Raw genomic sequence first — 19,966 nt, 5'->3', positions numbered from 1 at the left:
ATTTGGAGCCAAATGGGGCACACGCAATGTGCTGCTATTTGTACTGATTGGGAAAGAAAATTCGGGGAGTTGCAATGCACGGCTGGTCGGCGACTCGTCCATTTCGGCACGCCGGCGCAGTCCACCACACCCTCGCCGTCCTCCCCGGCGACGTTTCATGATTTTTTTTTTATTCTTCACCACTGAATACAGCTGTAGTATCTGAACATGAACGCGCGAACATGATTTGGTCCCACGGTCGCGGGTGCTGTAGGCTTTCGGGCTATTTGTATTGATTGGGAATTTGGGTTAGATTTATAGACCAGGCCACCAGCGTGTAGGCTTTTCCTAAGAGAGCGCAAAGCATGATCCAGGCCCATGTGCAAATCTCTCGTTTTTACACCAAGCAAACTTGAAATAGAATCACCAAAAGATTTTGAATGTTTTGTTGTTGCTATCAAAGGCCGCAACACCTAAGTATTTGATCATTTGAAGTTTTCAATTCATAATGTGCACTGTCTTGAAGATACTATTAGAATGGGATCATTTTTTTGTACTTTCTGAACCCTATAAAAGGGTTTTGACGTTTTGTCGGTTCTTTTGCATACGACAATGGTGTGACTCGCGGGCGAAACGGTCACCGAGCAGACGAATCAGCTGAACTTATAGAGCAGCGGGTAGACACCGGAGCGCTGGACACTCCGCAGCTCCCGCCTCCCGCGCCGCGACGCGACACTTCCCTTGCCCTTTGCGAGCGGCATCTCGCACCGGAAGATGCCCAGCTGATAAAATAGTACAGCTAGCTTGTTGGTCGCATCTGCCTTGTTCAGCAGCAGCAGGGGCAGTGCTATAAACTTGGAGCAGGTTACAAGCACCTAGAACAGACTTGAAACAGAACAGAAGCTACCTAGCTAGGCAGCCATGGCAAGCAGCTCCGAAGTTCCTGCCGCTGCAAGGAAGTAAGAGTACTATATGCCTTTTCGTTTCGCTCCACATGTCGATACGGTTGTCGAGTAAATACACGGCGTTTGGCATGCTTGCACTTGTCTTAGATGGGTCCATTAATCTGTTACGAACGTACGCGCGCGCAGGTTGGAGAGGAAGGTGGCGGTGATCACCGGCGGGGCGAGCGGCATCGGGGAGCGCACGGCGCGGCTGTTCGTGCGGCACGGCGCGCGCGTCGTGGTGGCCGATATCCAGGACCAGCTCGGGTCCAGCCTCTGCGCCGAGCTGGGCCCCGACGCCGCCAGCTACGTGCACTGCGACGTCACCAGCGAGGCCGACGTCGCGGCGGCCGTGGACCACGCCGTGGCGCGGTTCGGTGGGCTGGACGTCATGTTCAACAACGCGGGCATCGGCGGCGCGGCGTGCCACAACATCCGGGAGAGCACCAAGGAGGACTTCGAGCGCGTGCTGGCGGTGAACCTAGTGGGCCCGTTCCTGGGCACGAAGCACGCGGCGAGGGTGATGGTGCCCGCGGGCCGCGGGGGTTGCATCATCGGGACCTCGAGCCTGGCGTCGGCGGTGGCGGGAGCCGCGTCGCACGCGTACACGTGCGCCAAGCGCGGGCTGGTGGCGCTGACGGAGAACGCGGCGGCGGAGCTGGGGCGGCACGGGATCCGGGTCAACTGCGTCTCTCCCGCCGCGGCCGCCACGCCGCTGGCCACGGGGTACGTGGGGCTGGAGGGGGAGGCGTTCGAGCAGGCCATGGAGGCCGTCGCCAATCTCAAGGGCGTTGGGGGCCTGCGGGTGGAGGACATCGCCGCCGCCGTGCTCTTCCTCGCCAGCGACGACGCGCGGTACATCAGCGGCCACAACCTGATCATCGACGGCGGCTTCTCCATCGTCAACCCGTCCTTCGGGATCTTCAAAGACTGAGCCCAACCGATCGGTCCGGTCGGGTCGGGTCGATGCACACGCCATGCATTCGTGCATGCACGACCAGTCGCTGGAGTAACGCAGAGTGATTGCCTGGCCATCGTGCCCATGTGGTTCCATGTACGTTTGCGTTTCACTACCACTTGCGTTGTCTTTTTGGAAGAGATGTGGTAAATGAATAATGTATCGCACCGCCACCATTGGTCCTCCTCCATCCTGATTCTTTGCACCCGGCCAATCACGAGAACTCAGATGCGATCGACGGACGAAAAATAATCCACGCAGGACGCAGCCACAGGAGTGGGAGTCGAGCTACTATCGGACTCCAACCTGGTTCCTTAGATAATTTATTTCTTTTCTTGTTTCATTACACATGATTGCGACTCTCAGCTGCTCTCGCTTGTGCACGAAGATGCGTCACAACCTCACCATGGATCTATCCATGATGGTGGAGTCTTGCAACCATCCATCAGCCGGCTCTCCCCGAATGCGAGCTTTTCATCTACCAGTGACGACCTGAAGATAAGCTTTTTTTAGAGAGGGAGAGAGAGAGAGAGATGGAGCTCTTTTAATAAGCAGGAAAAGGTTGTCTAAGAAAGTGATTAGGTACGAAAATTTGCTAAACTAGCGCATCAACCTGTGCGAATGCACAGGCTAAAAATTTAGCATACAACTGAATTTTAGATATTTGTGTTAATAATAATTGTATGCTAAGATACATCAGCTATTTATATTTAAATATTAGAATATAAAATATAAATGTAATTTTTATTCATAATATTGAAATCATATTTATTATTTGTGAATAGATCTAATTTATAATTTTCATTTTATGTGTTATGCAAATTGATTTTTATTTGTTTCTTGATTTTTTGAAATTATTATTATTTTTAATATTGTCACCGTATCTCATATTATTTTTTTGAGATACATTATAAATTCTTTGATATTACTTTTATGTGATAATCCGTAATATGTTTGCGTTCTGTTGTTTTAATTTTGTAATATCTGATTACACGTATATTTAATTGGTATATTTTAATTGATTTGGAAAAGTGTATTTATTGCTAACGTAACTAAGTTGGAGTTTGCTAACGTAACCTTGTTGGACAAAGAATATCTATAAAAAAGAGAGGAAAGATCAGGAAGTAAGTAGTCTTAGAGTTGGACTCTGATTTGTTTTTTAATCTTTTGTTTTTTCTGGTTGTTGATCTATGGTTACAGTTAGTCAATCAATCAATTCGACGGTCGGATGTTTTGCTTTTTTATGAGAATTTTTAGGATTTTTCTAGGATTAATATGGAGGCACCAAAAGGAGCCTCCAATTAGTAAATATAAGATCCCTGAACTGAACACGACTGTGATCTGCTCCGTCCACACGGGGAGCCGTCTGAACACGCAGCCCGGCGGCGCGCCGGCCCAGGAAAACCGGCCCATGTGATCCACGAGAGGGCTTTGGGGTTTGGTGGAAGTGGAACGGAACATCTCGAGTGCGAGGGTCATGGGTTGGAGGGGATAAAGAAGCAGCAGCAGCAGCAGCTATCCCCCTCTTCTTCCTCGGCCGCTTCGAAGCACCGGAGAGGCGAGCAGAGGGTAGACAGCAAGATGGAAGGGGCAGGGAAGAAGAGGCGGCCGCTGGTAGTGATGGCGTCGTCCTCGCAGGCGGCGGCGCGCGGCGTGGGCGTGGCCAACCCGCTGGCGGAGTGGGGCGACCGCGTCAGGTCGCTGGAGGCCGGCCTGCGCGCGTGGCTGGCGAGGCAGCCCACCCACGTGGAGGCCGCCGTGGCCACAGCGGTCGGGGCCGTGCAGGGCGCCGCGCTCGGCGGGCTCATGGGCACGCTCGCGCCCGACGGCGGGGCCGCGCTCCCCGTGCCGCAGCCGCCGCCCGGGGCCGACCCCAAGGCCATGGCCTCCTTCAAGCAAGCGCAGGTCCGTCCCCGTCCCTATGCGTAGCGCAGTCATTTCGTAGTTAATACTACTTGCGACGAAATTGGTTTAGGTATGCAGGGCTTTGTACGAGAATGGAAATCTGAAATGCTGTGCTGTAAGACATCGTTTAGCGAATTTTCGTGTGAATTTGTTCAGAATCCTAAGCAACCAATAACTTTTTAGAAGTAGTTGGGCACTGACAGTGTCTGATATGAAAAATGAATGGGCTGTGAGACATTTCTTTGTTGAGACAGATGAATTTGCCATTTGCCCGGGAAGCAAGTAAACTTTTGTCTTTATTGAAGAACAAAAGCAAGATAGCTTCTTTTTGTGGGTGCATGTGACAGCATTTTTCTTTTTTAGGAAAAGCAAACGCTCTTCGTTTGATTTAAGCCAAAGTGTTCCCAGAGGGTTCCTTTATTCTGTACAAAAGAGATGCATTGTGCATCAATTACTTTGCATACATCAACCGATGCTTCCAAACACAAATTTTCATACATCTAGTTTTAGACAGGCCAAAGGAAAATGTACTCTGTTTCCTTTAAGCACCGGATTTAAGAGATAAATTTGAATTATAGGCTTTAGCGGGTGGACCCCTGGTGCAAGCACGAAACTTTGCGGTCATGACTGGCGCGAATGCAGGCATATCTTGTGTTATGAGAAGGATAAGAGGAGTGGAGGATGTCCAGGGCAGGTAAGGGTTTGCAAGTTCTTTTGCTGTTTTGTATTGCAATTTGCAAGTACCATAAGAGCCCATATTGTTGCACAACTGCACCTTACTTCTGTAGGTGTTTGTTATTTTTCCTGCCTTGAGTAGCCAATGGCGAGGTGCTTAATATTTTGCTAGGATAGACTTTGCAATCTCTACTTCGAAGATTCTTTTCCCCAGAGTGATTTTGATGCAAACCATTCAACTTATATTAGTTGTAGACCCACCTGTGATGCATAGAATTTTAAGAAAAGAAACTAGATTGCTCATTTATTTCCTTGCAAACTCAGTTGTGCATATCTGTAGTAGTCACTACTTACAGTTATGTTGGATAAGTTGGTTAAGATTTCTAGCTGAGTTATATATCATTTTCGCCCTACATATTAACAATTTCTCATTTCTGTAGTATGGCAGCAGCTTTTGGTTCTGGTGCTTTATTCTCCATCGTGAGTGGAATGGGGACACCAAATCCAGTAGCTAATGCAATTACAACTGGTGTTGCTTTTGCTGTATTTCAAGGTGGATTTTTCATGGTAAGAACCCAGAGATGTCTGTTACTGATGGAAGTTGCTTTGTCGTTCATTGAATTTTGTCGCTGGATTGGGTATCTTGTCAATGCTGTTTGCTATATGTTGGCAAATTGCCACTGCAATATCTGTGCATGCCTTCTTTATCATCGGGTGTTGTACTTCAGCAAAGTTTCTGCTCAATAAACTGGTCACCAGATTAGAGACGATTGATATGATTTTGAACCACTATTATTAGATCTTTCTAACCATTGACAATCTACCTATTTTGTAGATTGGTCAAAAGTTTTCACAGCCACAGAGTGAAGATACGTACTATTCTCACGGAAGAAGCATGTTGCAAAAATTAGGCCTTCAGAACTATGAGAAGAATTTCAAGAAGGGTCTCCTGACTGATCAAACCTTGCCCCTCCTTACTGACAGGTATATGTTTTATAAAGAAGTAAATTACAGAAAGTCCCAGCTATGTGGCTTAGGATGTAGATTATCCCTCGGCAACTCAGAAAAATGAGTCTTAGGTTAAAAAAAAACAGTGATATGCTTATTGAAATTACACGTTTGCCATGCCAGTGCACTCAGAGATGTGAAGATCCCTCCTGGTCCCAGACTCCTTATACTCGATCACATTAAAAGGTCCGGAATGGTTGATACAAAGTTCTCTGGTTTCTAGCGTTTAATTTTCTTTTATCTAATATCCTGTTTTTTTAACATTTTGCAGAGATCCTGAGTTGACAAGAGCAAACTAAAGTAATTGCCACTATCTGCAGCACCAACTATTTTTCCTCGACTTGCAGAAATTAGGTTCTCGGGAGAACAGTCTAGCTATTTCAGGGATGAGTTATTTAGACAGCAGTATTTGGCTGTACCACTAGTATATGTTTTGCAGTCATTAGACTATGATCAATTTGCATGCATACATCTGTATTTTAGTTTCTGTGAATCACTCTGCTCTTGGAATGGTTGAATTTGATCTTCTCAAGTGTTATGCTGAGTAATCAAGATTCAATTAATTTAGGGCATGCCAAGCTGAAAGACAAACAGCAATCAAGACATTTAGACTTCTGGATGTTGGGTTTCAGTAAACTACAGTCGTTCGCAAAGCTATCTTCTGCGTTGCTTTGTGCCTTGCTCTATATTATGCCACAGACCACTTGTGTCAATGTGCTTCTATCATTTCTATCAATGTACACATACAGGAATTTCACAAGGATCTTATAAGGCCATAAATCCTTCAGACTTGGTGCACAATTCCTGCATTCAAAAGGGGGCAAACAAGACGCCCACACTAGTCTATAAAGACCCAATTACAGATATATAATACCAGCGCTGGGGAAGTCCGTTATTGGAGAACTTACAGATGATCAGCATTGGATTCAATAATGAGATTAATCAACTAGGTTGTCATGTTGGGTATTCCAAATGATGTATAATTACCCGCCAACATAAATACTGTACACCTTTTAGAATTAAACAGTTATGTACAAGTGGATTCAGATTTAGATTTACATTATATGCAGGTAGAGATTCCAGCAACTGGAAAGTTATGTACACACACAACTGTGGATCCTATGTACGGAAGAATCATGAGGCATACCAGTTTGTGAAAGAATAAATGGGTAAGCCACTACTATAAACAGGGTGCTGTGATGTTCACAACGTTGGAGCGGGGTCAGATAGTTGGACGGTCCGATCATTCCGCCGGCTCAAGCAAGGTTTCCCTGTGGCGTCAACATCCATCATTATCGTGTCACCAGGCTTGTACTGCCCAGAGAGAATTGCTTCGCTAATGACATCCTCAACCAGCCGGGTGACGGCCCTTCTCAGTGATCGCGCACCATAGTTTCTGTCATATCCTCGCTGCGAAATCAGGTTCTTCATTGAATCGGATATCTCTAAGCCAATCCCAAGGGCTAAAAGCCTAGCCTTGACTTCTTGCAGAATTATATTGAGAATAGCCAGTATCTGCAAAATGTCAGGAGTGTGAATGTATAAATTGCAGTCTCGCACATGGCTGAACAACATGCAAGTACTTACAATACACAGAATGTTTTGCGACATACGAAAAAACTGATGCACATGATTTAATTCTAGGTGCAGCCGGATTGCATCAAGCTACCTATCAAGTACAAGAGGTGAAAATAATTTTTTTCTTGTTTCCATAAATAAGTGATAGGATATCAATGAAGGTGATATACCTTAGAGATAATTATAAAGATGATTGTATCATACGATTATGTTCATGAACTACCGAATAATGTGTTATTCTAAAAATGATTATCGTTTATATTGATTGACAAGTACGTGATATGTTCATAAAACTCTTTGTTTATATTATAATGTTATTCTTAATCAATCCCTAATCGCATATCATTGTGATGATACATAAGATCAGCATATATATTGATTGATGATCACGTTTCATTGATCATAGGTATAAAAATACTAGATCAATAATATGGACATTTATGTTAGAGAATATAAAGTTGGATAGACTCATCTTGAGATACTACTTGGATTGTTATTTATGATGTGACTCAGTTGTTATCTTAAATGGTGTACCTGCAGGATCCTTAGATCTGAGATCGTCATTGATTCACAGAATATGTAGTGGTATACTTTGAGGTTGTCAAATACTATTCCGTAACTGGATATTCAAAAGGTAGTTTTCGGATTTGTCATGAAATATGTCGTGAGTTATAAGCGATCAAGATGAAATTTACCCCTCCTTGATAACGGGAGAGATATCTCTAGGCCATTCGAGATAGTTGGATTGAGAAAGTATATGGCCATACCAATATGATTAAAGAGTTAATCATGATGAATCCACTACTTGATCGAGTGAATGGTCGGGCTATCACAAGGGTGGCACGTATCTCGCCTTGAGCTTGACTGATATCGTGAGGCAAAGAGATCGGTACATATGTATATAAAAGTTCAGCCGATATGATCTTTATGTATACTCAGGAGTCAACATGTTCTGCTAAAGACCGCTATTGATTTCGATTTGGAAAAGGGTTTCCAAGTCATAGCTATTTGTACATGAAACTAACGGGTCACACACTTGATGGGTTGGAACAAAACATACGAATTGGATTCGTATATGGATTTTGATTGGATTGTAATCCATGAGAAGTTAAGAGTCCTAAATAGCTTCCAAAGTGGGAGCCCAAAGACGAGCTCTATATAAAAAGAGGCGTGGGTAGGGCGTGCTGAGGTTGAGCCACTTCGAAACCCTAGTCGCAACCTTCCACACAATCTTCCAAAACCCTAGCCGCGCGTGCGGTGCTAGCACATCGGCATTCAGCGTTGCTGCCCAGTACGTGTGGATACCGTAAAGGCGTTACTGTTATTGCGGCGCTGATATTGTCGGCGAGTTGAACGTGACGTGTTCGGGACTGGTCGATGACGCGATAGACCTGATCGGGAGCTGGTCGAGGAGCACGACCACCTGATCGAAATTGGTCGAGGAACTGATCGAGAAAGTGCTCGAGGAGTTTGACGCGTACGACGTTGGATCGATCTACTCCAAATCTTATTAAGCTGCACTGCACATCGAGCAGTAACGATCTATGATCTCCTACTAGTATGATTTCATAAGTGAATGCGGTAGAAAATTTTTGTTTTAGGCTAGCGTAGCCTGCCCGTTCCCTAACAGTGGTATCAGAGCCATCTTGCGTAGTTTTTGATCTGGATCGATCACATATATGTGATATATGGTAGTAATAGATTGGATCTATTATTTTAGTGATTAATTCATATGATGGATTGGTCGCTGCACGGTTTGGTGTAATTAGGATCGGATGAGGTGCGAGTCAATAGAACCATACGACCAAAAAGATTAGCTCGATCTCCCACCTGGTCGCGCGTGGGACTTGCTCCTACCGGCTGGAATCACTATTGGGGCTGACAGTGCGCGCCGCTCAATGGTCAGGAGAACAGCAGATCGAGGTCGTACGTGTTGTCGTCGTTTCCAAAAAACCTCACGCGATGATCAATATGATTCATCCAATGAAAATTGAGGCATTGTGAATGACCCAGAATCGGCTTGATATAATCAATCCGATGAGATTTTATAGCGATTTCATATATACGATCTATGAATTTCTGAGAGGTTTTCAGGACGCTATCTTGAAATCCGTGCCCCCTCAACCCGTCACCCGCTAACCGGCTAGCGGGACCGCCGTGCTGTCCAAGCCTAGAGCTTATAAAGATAACATGTTGACGTTGCGACATTAGAATTCGATTCCACGCTTAACTCGGTGCAGAGAATGTTGTGACTAGTATGCTCTTATTATGTAGGTGATGTATGTTTGTAATTTTTATGATCTGCGTGTCATGGTTAATTGCAGCCTAAGGTTGCCATATTATTATATAACGGTCTGCGTGTCGACATGTGATGTTTCATATTCTCATGTAATTTGTCTAGTGCTATTAGGTATAATAGACTAATACATAACCATGAAGACTCGAAGCATGATGAATCAGAGGACATAGACCACGGCGATAGAGATCACCACGTGAAGGGACCATACTATATCACAGTTCCTATCATGTTGTTTTATTCATGTTTTCTATGAGATGAATATGTTTACATAATAGAATAGCTTTTCTCAGAAAAATTAAGAATAATTGATGCTCTTCTAATAGCTGCACCTACTTAGGTTTTAATCATTGTTTGGTAGATCTGCCAAAGCAAGGTACTATCTTTTATCTTAACCAGTTAGGATGGATGTTGGATATCCACACGTATAGTGTTGGTTTACTTAACAAAGCTATCAAAACAGTTTTAGACTTTATAGCATAGTGTTGGGGTTGGTGCATTCGATGCCACCCAACAAATAAGAGTCACGTAGGGATGTGATTAGCAAGATATTGCTTACCTATGTCACCTAAGTTTCTAACGGTGATATCAAAGCTCACTAGAACCTAGTTGAATATGGATCTTGTTCCACTATATGTCGTTAGAGGGAAACAGTTTCAAAACATATAGTGAGAGTATCTTTTGTTAAATTGTTTAATGAAATATTTACATAAGTATAGTGCTAAACTTTGCATATTTATTTCTGTTGTAGATTATGACACCTACTGTTAACGCTAATTCCAGTTTTAATTTGCGTTCGATTAAATTTCTGCGATCTGATAGTGGAGGTGAATATTTGAGCCATGAGTTTGGTGATCATCTAAAGCAATGTGGAATTGTTCCACAGTTGACTCCACCGGGGACCCCTCAATGGAATGGAGTGTCCGAATGGAGGAATCGGACTTTATTGGACATGGTCCAGTCCATGATGAGTCAATCTGATCTTCCATTATATTTCTGAGGATACGCTCTAGAAGCTGTTGCGTTCACTTTAAATAGGGTTCATCTAAAGCTGTAGAGAAGACACCATATAAGATGGACCGGGAAGCGCCCCCAGCTGTCTTTACTTAAGATCTGAGATTGTGAGGCCTATATAAAACGTTTGACGTCAGATAAGCTCACTCACAAATTAGATAAATGCTTCTTTGTGGGGTATCTTAGGGAAACCAAAGGATATTACTTTTATAACCGGGAAGAAGACAGTGTTTGTCGTCCGAAACGGTGTTTTTCTGGAGAAAGAGTTTCTCTCAAGGAATATTAGTAGGAGTACAGTGCAACTCGAAGAGATTTGAGAATCATCAGAAAGTATCAGCTTCTACTGAACCATAATTAGATGTTACAGAACATGTTGTGGAGACACCAGCCCCACGACGGTCGGAAAAGATCAATCGCGAACCTGAGAAGTTTAAGTTCCTAACCACGGAGCAGCACGATATATTATTGTTGGACAATGATGAACCTAAGACCTACTCGGAAGCAGTGGTGGGACCAGACTCTGAGAGATGGCTTGGAGCTATGAGATCCGAGATAGAATTCATGCATGATAATCAAGTTTGGAACTTGGTTGATCCACCTGCTGGTGTCAAAGCAGTTGAGTGCAAATAGGTTTTTTTAAAAAAAAGATAGACGTTGATGGAAATGTTCACATCTATAAGGCACGATTGGTAGTAAAAGTTTTCAGGCAGAATCAAGGCGTTGATTGTGATGAAATATTTTCGTCCGTCACAATGCTAAAGTCTATCTGGATCATCCTACCAATTGCCGCATATTATGACTATGAGATATGACAGATGGATGTTAAAACGGCTTTCCTTAATGTAAACATAAGTGAGGATATGCATATGACACAGCTTGAAGCCAAAAAATGCTAGAAAGATATGCAAGTTGCAAAACTCCATCTCGGAGTTGGAATCTTCATTTTGATGAAGTAGTTAAAGGGTTTGGTTTTATCAAGAATGAAGAAGAGTCTTATGTTTACAAAAGGGCTAGTGGGAGCGCACTTGTGTTTCTGATCTTATATGTATATGACATATTATTGATGAGGAATGATATTCCGATGCTTGATGCTGTCAAATCTTCGTTGCAAAAGAGTTTTTCAATGGAAGATCTAGGAGAGACAGCATACATATTGAGCATAAAGATCTATAGAGATAGATCAAGAAGACTGGTCGGATTAAGCCAGAGTACATACATCGACAAGGTATTGAAAAGTTTCGATATGCAGGATTCCCAGAAAGGTTTCTTGCCAATGTCACATGGCATCACTCTCAGCAAGAGTCAGTGTCCTTCGACCACTGATGAGCTTGAGAGGATGAGTGCAATCCTGTATGCTTCCGCTATTGGGTCCATCATGTATGCCATGCTTTTTACACACCCCGTGTTTCCTATACTCTAAGTGTTACGAGTAGATACCAATTAAACCCGGGTGAAACTCACTGGGTAACAGTAAAGAATATACTTAAGTACTTGAGAATAACTATGGATATGTTCCTAGTTTATGGAGGTTAGAAAGAGCTCGTTGTAAATAGTTACACCGATGCTAGCTTCCAAACTGACAAGGACGATTCGAGATCGCAATCTGGTTTTGTGTTTTGCCTCAATAGAGGAACAATGAGTTGGAAGAGTTTCAAGTAAGAAACGGTGGTCGATTCCACGACGGAGGTTGAGTATATTGCAACTTCTGAAGCTGCAAAGGAGGTTGTTTAGATCAGAAAGTATGTTTCTGAGTTAGGTACGGTGCCTAGTGCTTCTAGTCCAATGGATCTCTATTGTGACAATAGTGGAGCCATTGCGCAAGCCAAAGAACCTAGGTCGCATAAGAATTCTAAGCACATATTGCGGCGATATCACCTTATACGAGAGATTTTAGATCGGGGTGACATGAAAATATGCAAGGTGCACACGAATTTGAATATTTCTGATCCGTTGACAAAACCACTCCCACGACCTAAACATGAGGGGCACATGAGAGCTATGGTTGTTAGATACTTACATGATTGGCTCTAGTGCAAGTGGGAGATTGAAGGCGATATGCCCTAGAGGCAATCAAAAAGATGATTGTATCACACGTCTATGTTCATGTACTACCGAATAATGTGTTATTCCAAGAATAACTATCGTTTACATTGATTGGCAAATATATGACTTGTTTATGAAACTCTTTGTTTATATCATGATGTTATTCTTAGTCGATCGCTGGTCGTATATCATTGTGATGATATATAAGATCAACACATGTATTGATTGATGATTACGTTTCATAGATCATAAGTATAGAGATATCAGATCAATAATGTGGACATTTATGTTAAAGAACATGATGTTGGATAGACTCACCTTAAGATACTGCTGGGATTGTTATTTATGATATACCATCAGTTGTTATCTCAAATGGTGTACCTGCAGGATCCTTAGACTTGAGATCGTCATTGATTCCCAAAATGTGTAGTGGCATACTTTGAGGCTATCAAACATTATTTCGTAACTGGTAGTTTTTGGGTTTGTCATGAAACATGTCGTAGGGTATGAGCGATCAAGATAGAATTTGCCCCTCCTTGATAACGGAAGAGATATCTCTGGACCCCTCGAGGTAGTTGGATTGAAAAAGTGCATAGCCATGCCAATATGATTAAAGAGTTAATCATGATGAATCCACTACTTGATCGAGTGAATGGTCGGGCTATTATAAAGGTGGCACGTATCTCACCTTGAGCTTGACTGGTATCATAAGGCAAAGGGATCTGTGCATGTGTATATCAAGATTCAACCGATATGATCTTTTATATATACTCGAGTGTCAACATGTCTTGTTAGGGATCGCTATTGAGTTCGGTTTAGAAAGGGTTTCCGAGATGTAACCGTTTGTACATAAACCTAACGGGTCACACACTTAATGGGTTGGAACAAAATATGCGAATTGGATTCGTATATGAGTTTTGATTGGATTGTGATCCATAAGAAATTAAGAGTCCTAAAGGGATTTCAACGTGGGAGCCCATTGGCGAGCTCTAAATAAAGAGAGATATGGGTAGGACGTGCTGAGGTTGAGCCACTCTGAAACCCTAGCCGCAGCCTTCCACACGATCTCCCAAAACCCTAGCCGCACGTGCGGTGCAAACACATCGGCGCTCAGCGTTTCTACCCAGTACATATGGATACCGTGAAGGCACTATTGCTATTGCGACGCTGATCTTCTCGACGAGTTGAACGTGACGTGTTCAGAACTGGTCGAGGACGTGATAGACCTGATCAGAAGCTGGTCGATGAGTTGGTCGAGGAGCACGACCACTTGCTCGGAGTTGGTCGTGGAACTGATCAAGAAGCTGCTCGAGGAGTTTGACGCGCACGACGTTGGATCGGTCTTCTCCAACTCTTCTTCCGCTGCACTACGCGTCAAGCGTTAACGATCTATAATCTCTTACTAGCATGATTTTCTGAGTGAATACGGTAAAAAAAGTTTTGTTTTAGACTAGCATAATCTCCTCGTTGCCCAACAATCAAAACCACATAGTATTAACAAAATAAAATAAGTGTAAGGTGTATAGAAACAACAGACCTGAGTCTTCTCGAGAGGACGGAACACAACCACTTCGTCCAATCTATTGAGCAATTCAGGTCGGAAAAATGCCTTCAACTCTTCCATTACAAGGGATTTCATCGCAGCATATGTGGTTTCTACTGTATCCTTTTGCGTCGAGAAACCTATGCTCCTCCTTCCACTCGAAATTGATGTAGAACCAACATTTGATGTCATGAAAATTAATGTGTTCTTGAAGGAAACTCTGCGCCCCTGTAGTTAGCACGAACATTCAATAATGCACATCGTAATGGGATCACAGGGAGGACAAGGCCTATGTGAAATAAATTGCTTTTATGAAACAACTTAGGCAAATCTATTTCTATCTTTAGGGTTGGATCAGTAATTTATTTCACTAAAGAAATTAGCAAGGGTAGAACTATAGCAATCAACTTATTGAGTGGCTAGCATACTCTCCAGGTGCATGATTTTGTAAACAAGTTCTGAAACTCACAATTCATGAATTGATTCTATAGACTTGACAAAAAAAAATGCAAATGTCAGGAGCTAGTACTTGTGAGTCAGTCAGATGTCCATCTTCAAATATTTGGAGAAGAATGTTAAAAATATCTGGATGAGCTTTCTCTATTTCATCAAGCAAGACTACAGTGAATGGTTTCCTCCTGACTGCTTCAGTCAAAGTACCACCTTCATCGAATCCCATGTACCCAGGAGGAGAGCCTATCAGCTTGCTCACAGTATGCCTGTCCATATACTCACTCATATCTAAACTAACCATAGCTGACTCCTGTTAAACGAAAGAAACTTTTTCAAGACATATTCCATGAAACATGTCACAAACTCTATAAATAACAACATAATGATGTAAGAAGGAAAGAGTAACCCACAGATCCAAAATAACTTGCTGCTAGTGCTTTGGCGAGTTCAGTTTTTCCGACTCCTGTTGGGCCACAGAAAAGTAGTGTAGCAATAGGTCTGTCAGGATCATTCAGGCCAAAACGTGATCTCTTCACAGCTTTAGATATGGCCACAACAGCATCATCTTGACCTATGACACGCTTTCTGAGTTCATCATCTAGTCCCACTAGAAGCTTTCTTTCATCCGCTGTCAACTTCTGGACTGGTATCCCTGACCACAATGATGCCACTCTTGCAATTTCCTCGGATCCAACCAGAATCGGTCTGCACATTAAGAGTGATTATAGTTTTATGGTGCTTAGTTGCAGGATGTGGAGACTACTGTGTATGACGTGAGAGAACCTACTCATCAACTGAAGTTGGCGGTGTAGATGCTGAAGCAATCTTGCCCTCATCTAGTACTTCAGTATCAACATCATTCTCTTTGTCACTCTCATCTAGAGAATACTTCAACCTGTTATTCAGTGCCTGAAATGTAATGCACAATGAAATATTAAGCATTCATCAGTATATGGAATATTTGCAAATTGCAACTGCTCTATTGCAAACATTGTATTACCACTTCATGCATGCCCTGGACAGCTCTAATCTCTTGCCAATATTCCTCTGGTGACTTGGAGAGAATAGAGCACTGCTCTTCCTTCTTCCTTTTAAATGACTCCATCCGGGCTCTACTACCAGCTTCATCAATCAGATCAATAGCCTTATCGGGAAGATGTCTGTCAGGGATGTATCTCGCTGACAAATAAACTGCTGCATTGATCCCTTCTAAGGTGTATTTGCATTTGTGGTAAGTCTCATATTTTTCACGCAGACCAAGTAGTATCTTCACGGCATCCTCCTGCAGGGGGTGCAAAGGATTAATAAGAGAAAACTGAAACCCACCCTACCAAGTGACTTCTGAAAGAGAAATCTGAGCTACCTGACTAGGCTCATTTACAAATACTGGCTGGAATCTGCGGGCCAAACCCTTATCCTTCTCAAAATGCAACCGGTGTTCATCCAGAGTTGTAGATGCAATGCACTGAGTGCAAAGACAAGAATAACCACGTGGAAAGAAAAAAAATGAACTTGGACAGCTGGATGGCATATAAAACACTTGATTTACAATACAAGTTGTTTTAGCATGGATGCGGATCATGGCAAACATTCATAAACATTTTACACATCTTTGTAAAGATGGAATATCAGTCAAGTGACAAAGTATACACTAAGAACTAACAGTATAGCAAGAGGAGTACAAGAAGCATCGCTGCATCAGTCTAACCACTAACTATTCTTCGCAACTATTCCTCATCGATGTTCTTTCAAAAATAAGAAACCTTCATTGCGGATAGGCTAGGCAATCAACAGGCTACAGGTGCATGCTTCTCTAATTATACAAATTGTACACAGTGCATGAGTAGTATAGTGCCGTCTGTTTGGACATTGCAGCTAATGAAATCATATGATATCACTAGATGTTTAGGTAAAAGTTAGGGCAACACGCAAACCACACATATATACAATAAGTAAAATGATGCAACTCATGCATCAATGCTGCCTATTCGGGAAGTGTCATGCATTAAGTGCAAAGCAAGATAGTCAACATAGACTCCGGGAGATTGTAATGTAAATTCATACCTGCAATTCACGTCTAGCGAGTGCAGGCTTCAGCAAATTGGCAATATCAAGACCAGCTCCCTTACTTCCTCTACCAGCAATGCCAGATCCAATAAGAGTATGAACCTCATCAATGAAGACAATAATATCACCTGCATGATCAATTCACACTTTAACATTGTATACCAAGAAAAAAAAAGTTCAATATCAGGTGATTTATAATGGACACGTCAGATAACCTGCTTTCCGCACTTCACGCAGTAAACTGGTAATCCTGGCTTCCAGTTCACCCCTCTCCTTCGCACCAGCCATAAGTAGAGCAACATCCAATGACAATATACGCTTTCCCTATAAATGGAGCGAGTGATAACTATTAAATACAGTTGTGTGATCAAAATTTTACAAAAAACATGACCGGGAAATGGGAATCCGTCACTGGTCACTGGATCTTACCACGAGGAAAATAGGAACATCTCCATTAGCAATTTTAAGAGCCAAGCCCTCAGCAATAGCTGTTTTACCAACACCTGCTTCACCCAAAAGAATCGGGTTGTTCTTTGTTCGCCTGCATATAATCTGAACTACTCTTTTGATCTCCTCCTTGCGACCAATAACAGGATCAATCAATCCTCCACTTGCTCGCATGGTCAAATCCACACAAAATTGAGCTAGTGCACCCTTCTCTGTAATGACATATTAAACAAGCCAATTCATTCAATGAGCTCTTTTTACCAAGAATAGTAGCATAAAGTCCAACTAAGTAGCTGGCCCCTGACCTTTCTTTTTGTACGTGTATTTGACAATTGCAGACTTGCCGCTTCCAGGGGTAGATTTCTCACGCCCTTTGAAAGATGGCAATGCCACACGCTCCCTGCCATCCTTGGCAAGCTCCCCTAGGGCTCGAGCGAGTGCCTGCTTTGCTAGCTGACTTGCATCTGCTCCTAAGCTACAGCAAACACCATTCATTGGTAAAAAAACACAAATTATGAAAAGTAGAACAGGACAAACATTTATCTATTTTTCGCTTTAATGATTGCACATTTCTTTGGGAAGTCCGCATCCACCAGTCTGACCATCCACCGCAAGCGGTCCTTGCTACTGGGTAAGTTTGCTTGCATTCCCAGCTGCCAGGCTGATGAATTTTCTCATGATATACTTCTATAGTGCAATTAGAAAACAAATGTGAAATGTCCCTCCTTATCTACGAGCTTATTAGCGGATTAGCTCTAGTTGTGACTAACTGGCTAAGTGCATTTTTAACACTCTGAAAGAGGCATACTTCTTAGGGCAAATTGCCAAAACACCACTATTCTTCTTAATGCTTACTTATTATGCAATGAAGATGTTGTTGTCTTGATGATAGTTGATCACATTATCGTGGATCACTAGCCAAAAAGATGGAAAAAATAGCAGGTTTTTTGGGGTGATATGGAACAGAACGCCACCACCAACCTCTTGAGGATGCTGTTGGTGGTGGGATCGTCCAAGGTGAAGAGGCCGAGCGCGATGTGATCCGGCGAGACGAAGTTGCAGCCCATGTTCCTGGAGAATTCCACCGCAGCCTCGAAGACGCGCTGGCTGGCAGTCGAGAAGGGCACGTCCATGGCCAGCCCCGTGGCCGCCTGCGCGGGCCCGCCCTTGCCCAGGGCGGCGCGGCACGCCTCGCGGGCGCGCTCAACGCGGACCCCCGACCCGAGGAACCCCGCCGCGGACCTGTCCACGGCGACGAGGCCCAGCAGCAGGTGGTGCGGCGCCACCGCCTCGTCCCCCATCCCGCGCGCCTCCCGCTGCGAGAACACCACCGCCTTCACTGCCCGCTCCGTGAACCGCTCGTACACCGCCCTGACGACGCCGCCACCGCGCCGCCGCTGCTGCCCCAGCCTCGGCGCGAGCGCGGTGGCCAGCGTGACCGCTGACGCGCGGAGCGGGCGCGCCGGGGCCGTCGCCAGCGCCCTCCCGCCCGCCGCCGACGCGGAGAAGCGGCGGCGGAGTGCAGCGCCGGGGGCGCCGAGGATGGACGCGGACGGCGCCGACGAGGGGCAGCAGCACGCCTCCATCGTTCCAATCCGCAGCTACACGCGGCGCGCTCTTTCTCCCTTTGTTTTCCTTCGATCGGTTCGATGTATGATTGGATGCTTCTTCAACTATGGGCTCCCCCTACCTGCTGCGAGGTGTGGTTGTAAAGCGGCACGAAATCGAATAGAAAATGGCGGCGGTTAGTTGCGCCACGCGTCATCGCCGCCGCTGCTTGGGTTCGGGAATCAAGCGAGGAGGGGAACTGGGGAAGTGGAGACGGCACGCAAGGAAGGAGGGGAGGGAGGTGGCCGGAGATGCGATGCGGTGCGGTGCGGGGGAGGGAGAGAGGGGAAGGCAAGGGATTTTTGGCTTCGGTTCCACCGGGGCCGACCGCACGCCACCGCGCGGGGTGTTCTCCGGTCGCGCGGGTTTGTTATACGAATGGGGTGCGTGGACGCGGCGGGACGCCTTCCGTGGCTGCGAGGTCCCGCCGCGCGGCCGCGGGCTGCCTCGCTCTCGGTGTCCGGACGGGGGCGGCTAGACTAGTCGGGCCCCGAGCTCGCCGGTGGCCGATACGCCGATTCTCGGCCGACGACAGCATCCTCTGACCTCACCCCGGCGACGTCAGAGGTGAACAAGTGATTTGTGAGCTGGCGAACGCCATCCTGACGTCGTAGCAACGGTGATGTATCAATTTCATTGTTTATAACTGCTGTAGCATACAATGCTACCTATTCATCTACGTCTAACGGCTAATGGTGAAGCGAAGTTACAGTGATTTTACTTCACCGTGAACTTAGAGATCTATTTTCGACGGTATGGATTGTTGACGGACGTCATAGCGTGAGGAAAATGGGATCGTTGCCTCTGTCAGTTTGTGCTATCAGTGAATAACGTTTACCGTGTGAGCTGTACTTGTCGGGGTAAGTGGGCGTGGGGTGAAACAGTGGAAAAGGTGTGTCACGGCAGCCACGTGCATGGGTTAGGCATGTACAAGTTGCACGTTCAACTTTCAGGTCGCTGATCATTCACACCGAAACCATTCTGTTTCGATATACATTTTTCACAATGCATTATATCTAATGATTTATTTTCTTTTTCTTCTCTGAGAGGGAGAGGATCATGTTCGATACAATGTCTAATAAAAATTAAAAGTCATCCTATACTCAGTAACGAGGATGCAAGTTTTATTTTTTCTAAGCCATTAGATCGACTCAGAACTCATTCACATAAGCTAAAGATACACTTTCACCATTTACTTATGCTGAGAAAATAAATGATATAAAGTAGTGAATTGACTATTCATTGATCTATTTAGCACAACTTCATTGTAGGTTTTTCAGTTCTACTTTAAAAATTTACAGTGGAGTATATCTGCTATGAAGCTAGAGCTGGTAGTGAATATGTTTAGCTAGTAGAGTGACTACAGATCTAGGAATAAGATATTATTGGAAAAATTATTAATGGTACCCTTATGGACTTCTGCTCTGTAAGTAAATCAATATTTCAAA

At 44.3% G+C, this 19,966-nt stretch overlaps 3 protein-coding genes across 4 annotated transcripts; 2 read left to right on the top strand and 1 right to left on the bottom strand.

Annotated features, from left to right (window-relative positions):
* The first annotated feature begins 818 nt into the window (after positions 1 to 818).
* On the top strand, positions 819 to 2,206 carry LOC133889126 (momilactone A synthase-like). The gene is made up of 2 exons (XM_062329589.1): positions 819 to 938; positions 1,071 to 2,206. Exons 1-2 carry the CDS (start codon positions 901 to 903, stop codon positions 1,855 to 1,857), a joined length of 825 nt encoding a protein of 274 aa, XP_062185573.1. The 5' UTR covers positions 819 to 900; the 3' UTR covers positions 1,858 to 2,206.
* Positions 2,207 to 3,362: 1,156 nt separating this feature from the next.
* LOC133889123 (chloroplastic import inner membrane translocase subunit HP30-2-like) lies at positions 3,363 to 6,088 on the top strand. Its single transcript, XM_062329586.1, has 6 exons — positions 3,363 to 3,786; positions 4,365 to 4,480; positions 4,902 to 5,028; positions 5,297 to 5,445; positions 5,593 to 5,655; positions 5,741 to 6,088. Exons 1-6 carry the CDS (start codon positions 3,463 to 3,465, stop codon positions 5,766 to 5,768), a joined length of 807 nt encoding a protein of 268 aa, XP_062185570.1. The 5' UTR covers positions 3,363 to 3,462; the 3' UTR covers positions 5,769 to 6,088.
* A 345-nt stretch (positions 6,089 to 6,433) lies between these two features.
* LOC133889122 (chaperone protein ClpD2, chloroplastic-like) lies at positions 6,434 to 19,103 on the bottom strand. Of its 2 annotated transcripts, XM_062329584.1 has the most exons (12): positions 17,892 to 19,102; positions 17,216 to 17,385; positions 16,893 to 17,122; positions 16,679 to 16,787; positions 16,461 to 16,591; positions 15,760 to 15,861; positions 15,397 to 15,678; positions 15,184 to 15,305; positions 14,807 to 15,101; positions 14,473 to 14,706; positions 13,938 to 14,171; positions 6,434 to 6,984 (listed from the first exon to the last, which is right to left on the bottom strand). In XM_062329584.1, exons 1-12 carry the CDS (start codon positions 18,494 to 18,496, stop codon positions 6,673 to 6,675), a joined length of 2,826 nt encoding a protein of 941 aa, XP_062185568.1. In that variant the 5' UTR covers positions 18,497 to 19,102; the 3' UTR covers positions 6,434 to 6,672. The 2 variants fall into 2 exon arrangements, with proteins under 2 accessions (XP_062185568.1, XP_062185569.1); XM_062329585.1 differs by lacking the exon at positions 15,760 to 15,861 and having other exon boundaries at positions 17,892 to 19,103.
* Between the last annotated feature and the right edge of the window lie 863 nt (positions 19,104 to 19,966).

The sequence above is a fragment of the Phragmites australis genome, chromosome 13, assembly GCF_958298935.1.
Source record: "Phragmites australis chromosome 13, lpPhrAust1.1, whole genome shotgun sequence".
NCBI classification, from domain to species: domain Eukaryota; kingdom Viridiplantae; phylum Streptophyta; class Magnoliopsida; order Poales; family Poaceae; genus Phragmites; species Phragmites australis.
The sequence above is the reverse complement of the archived record's forward strand: the minus strand, read 5'-3'. Positions and strand labels throughout refer to the sequence as shown.

Bases quoted from the DNA above. Each gene is read 5' to 3' on its own strand.
- LOC133889126 (XM_062329589.1), top strand. From the start codon at position 901: ATGGCAAGCAGCTCCGAAGTTCCTGCCGCTGCAAGGAA. The intron at 939-1,070 runs GTAAGAGTACTA...ACGCGCGCGCAG, and splicing joins GTTCCTGCCGCTGCAAGGAA to GTTGGAGAGGAAGGTGGCGG.
- LOC133889123 (XM_062329586.1), top strand. From the start codon at position 3,463: ATGGAAGGGGCAGGGAAGAAGAGGCGGCCGCTGGTAGTGATGGCGTCG. The intron at 3,787-4,364 runs GTCCGTCCCCGT...TTTGAATTATAG, and splicing joins CCTCCTTCAAGCAAGCGCAG to GCTTTAGCGGGTGGACCCCT. The intron at 4,481-4,901 runs GTAAGGGTTTGC...TCATTTCTGTAG, and splicing joins GTGGAGGATGTCCAGGGCAG to TATGGCAGCAGCTTTTGGTT.
- LOC133889122 (XM_062329584.1), bottom strand. From the start codon at position 18,496: ATGGAGGCGTGCTGCTGCCCCTCGTCGGCGCCGTCCGCGTCCATCCTC. The intron at 16,788-16,892 runs GTAAGATCCAGT...CTCCATTTATAG, and splicing joins ATGTTCCTATTTTCCTCGTG to GGAAAGCGTATATTGTCATT. The intron at 14,172-14,472 runs GTACTAGCTCCT...TGCTAACTACAG, and splicing joins GACATCTGACTGACTCACAA to GGGCGCAGAGTTTCCTTCAA.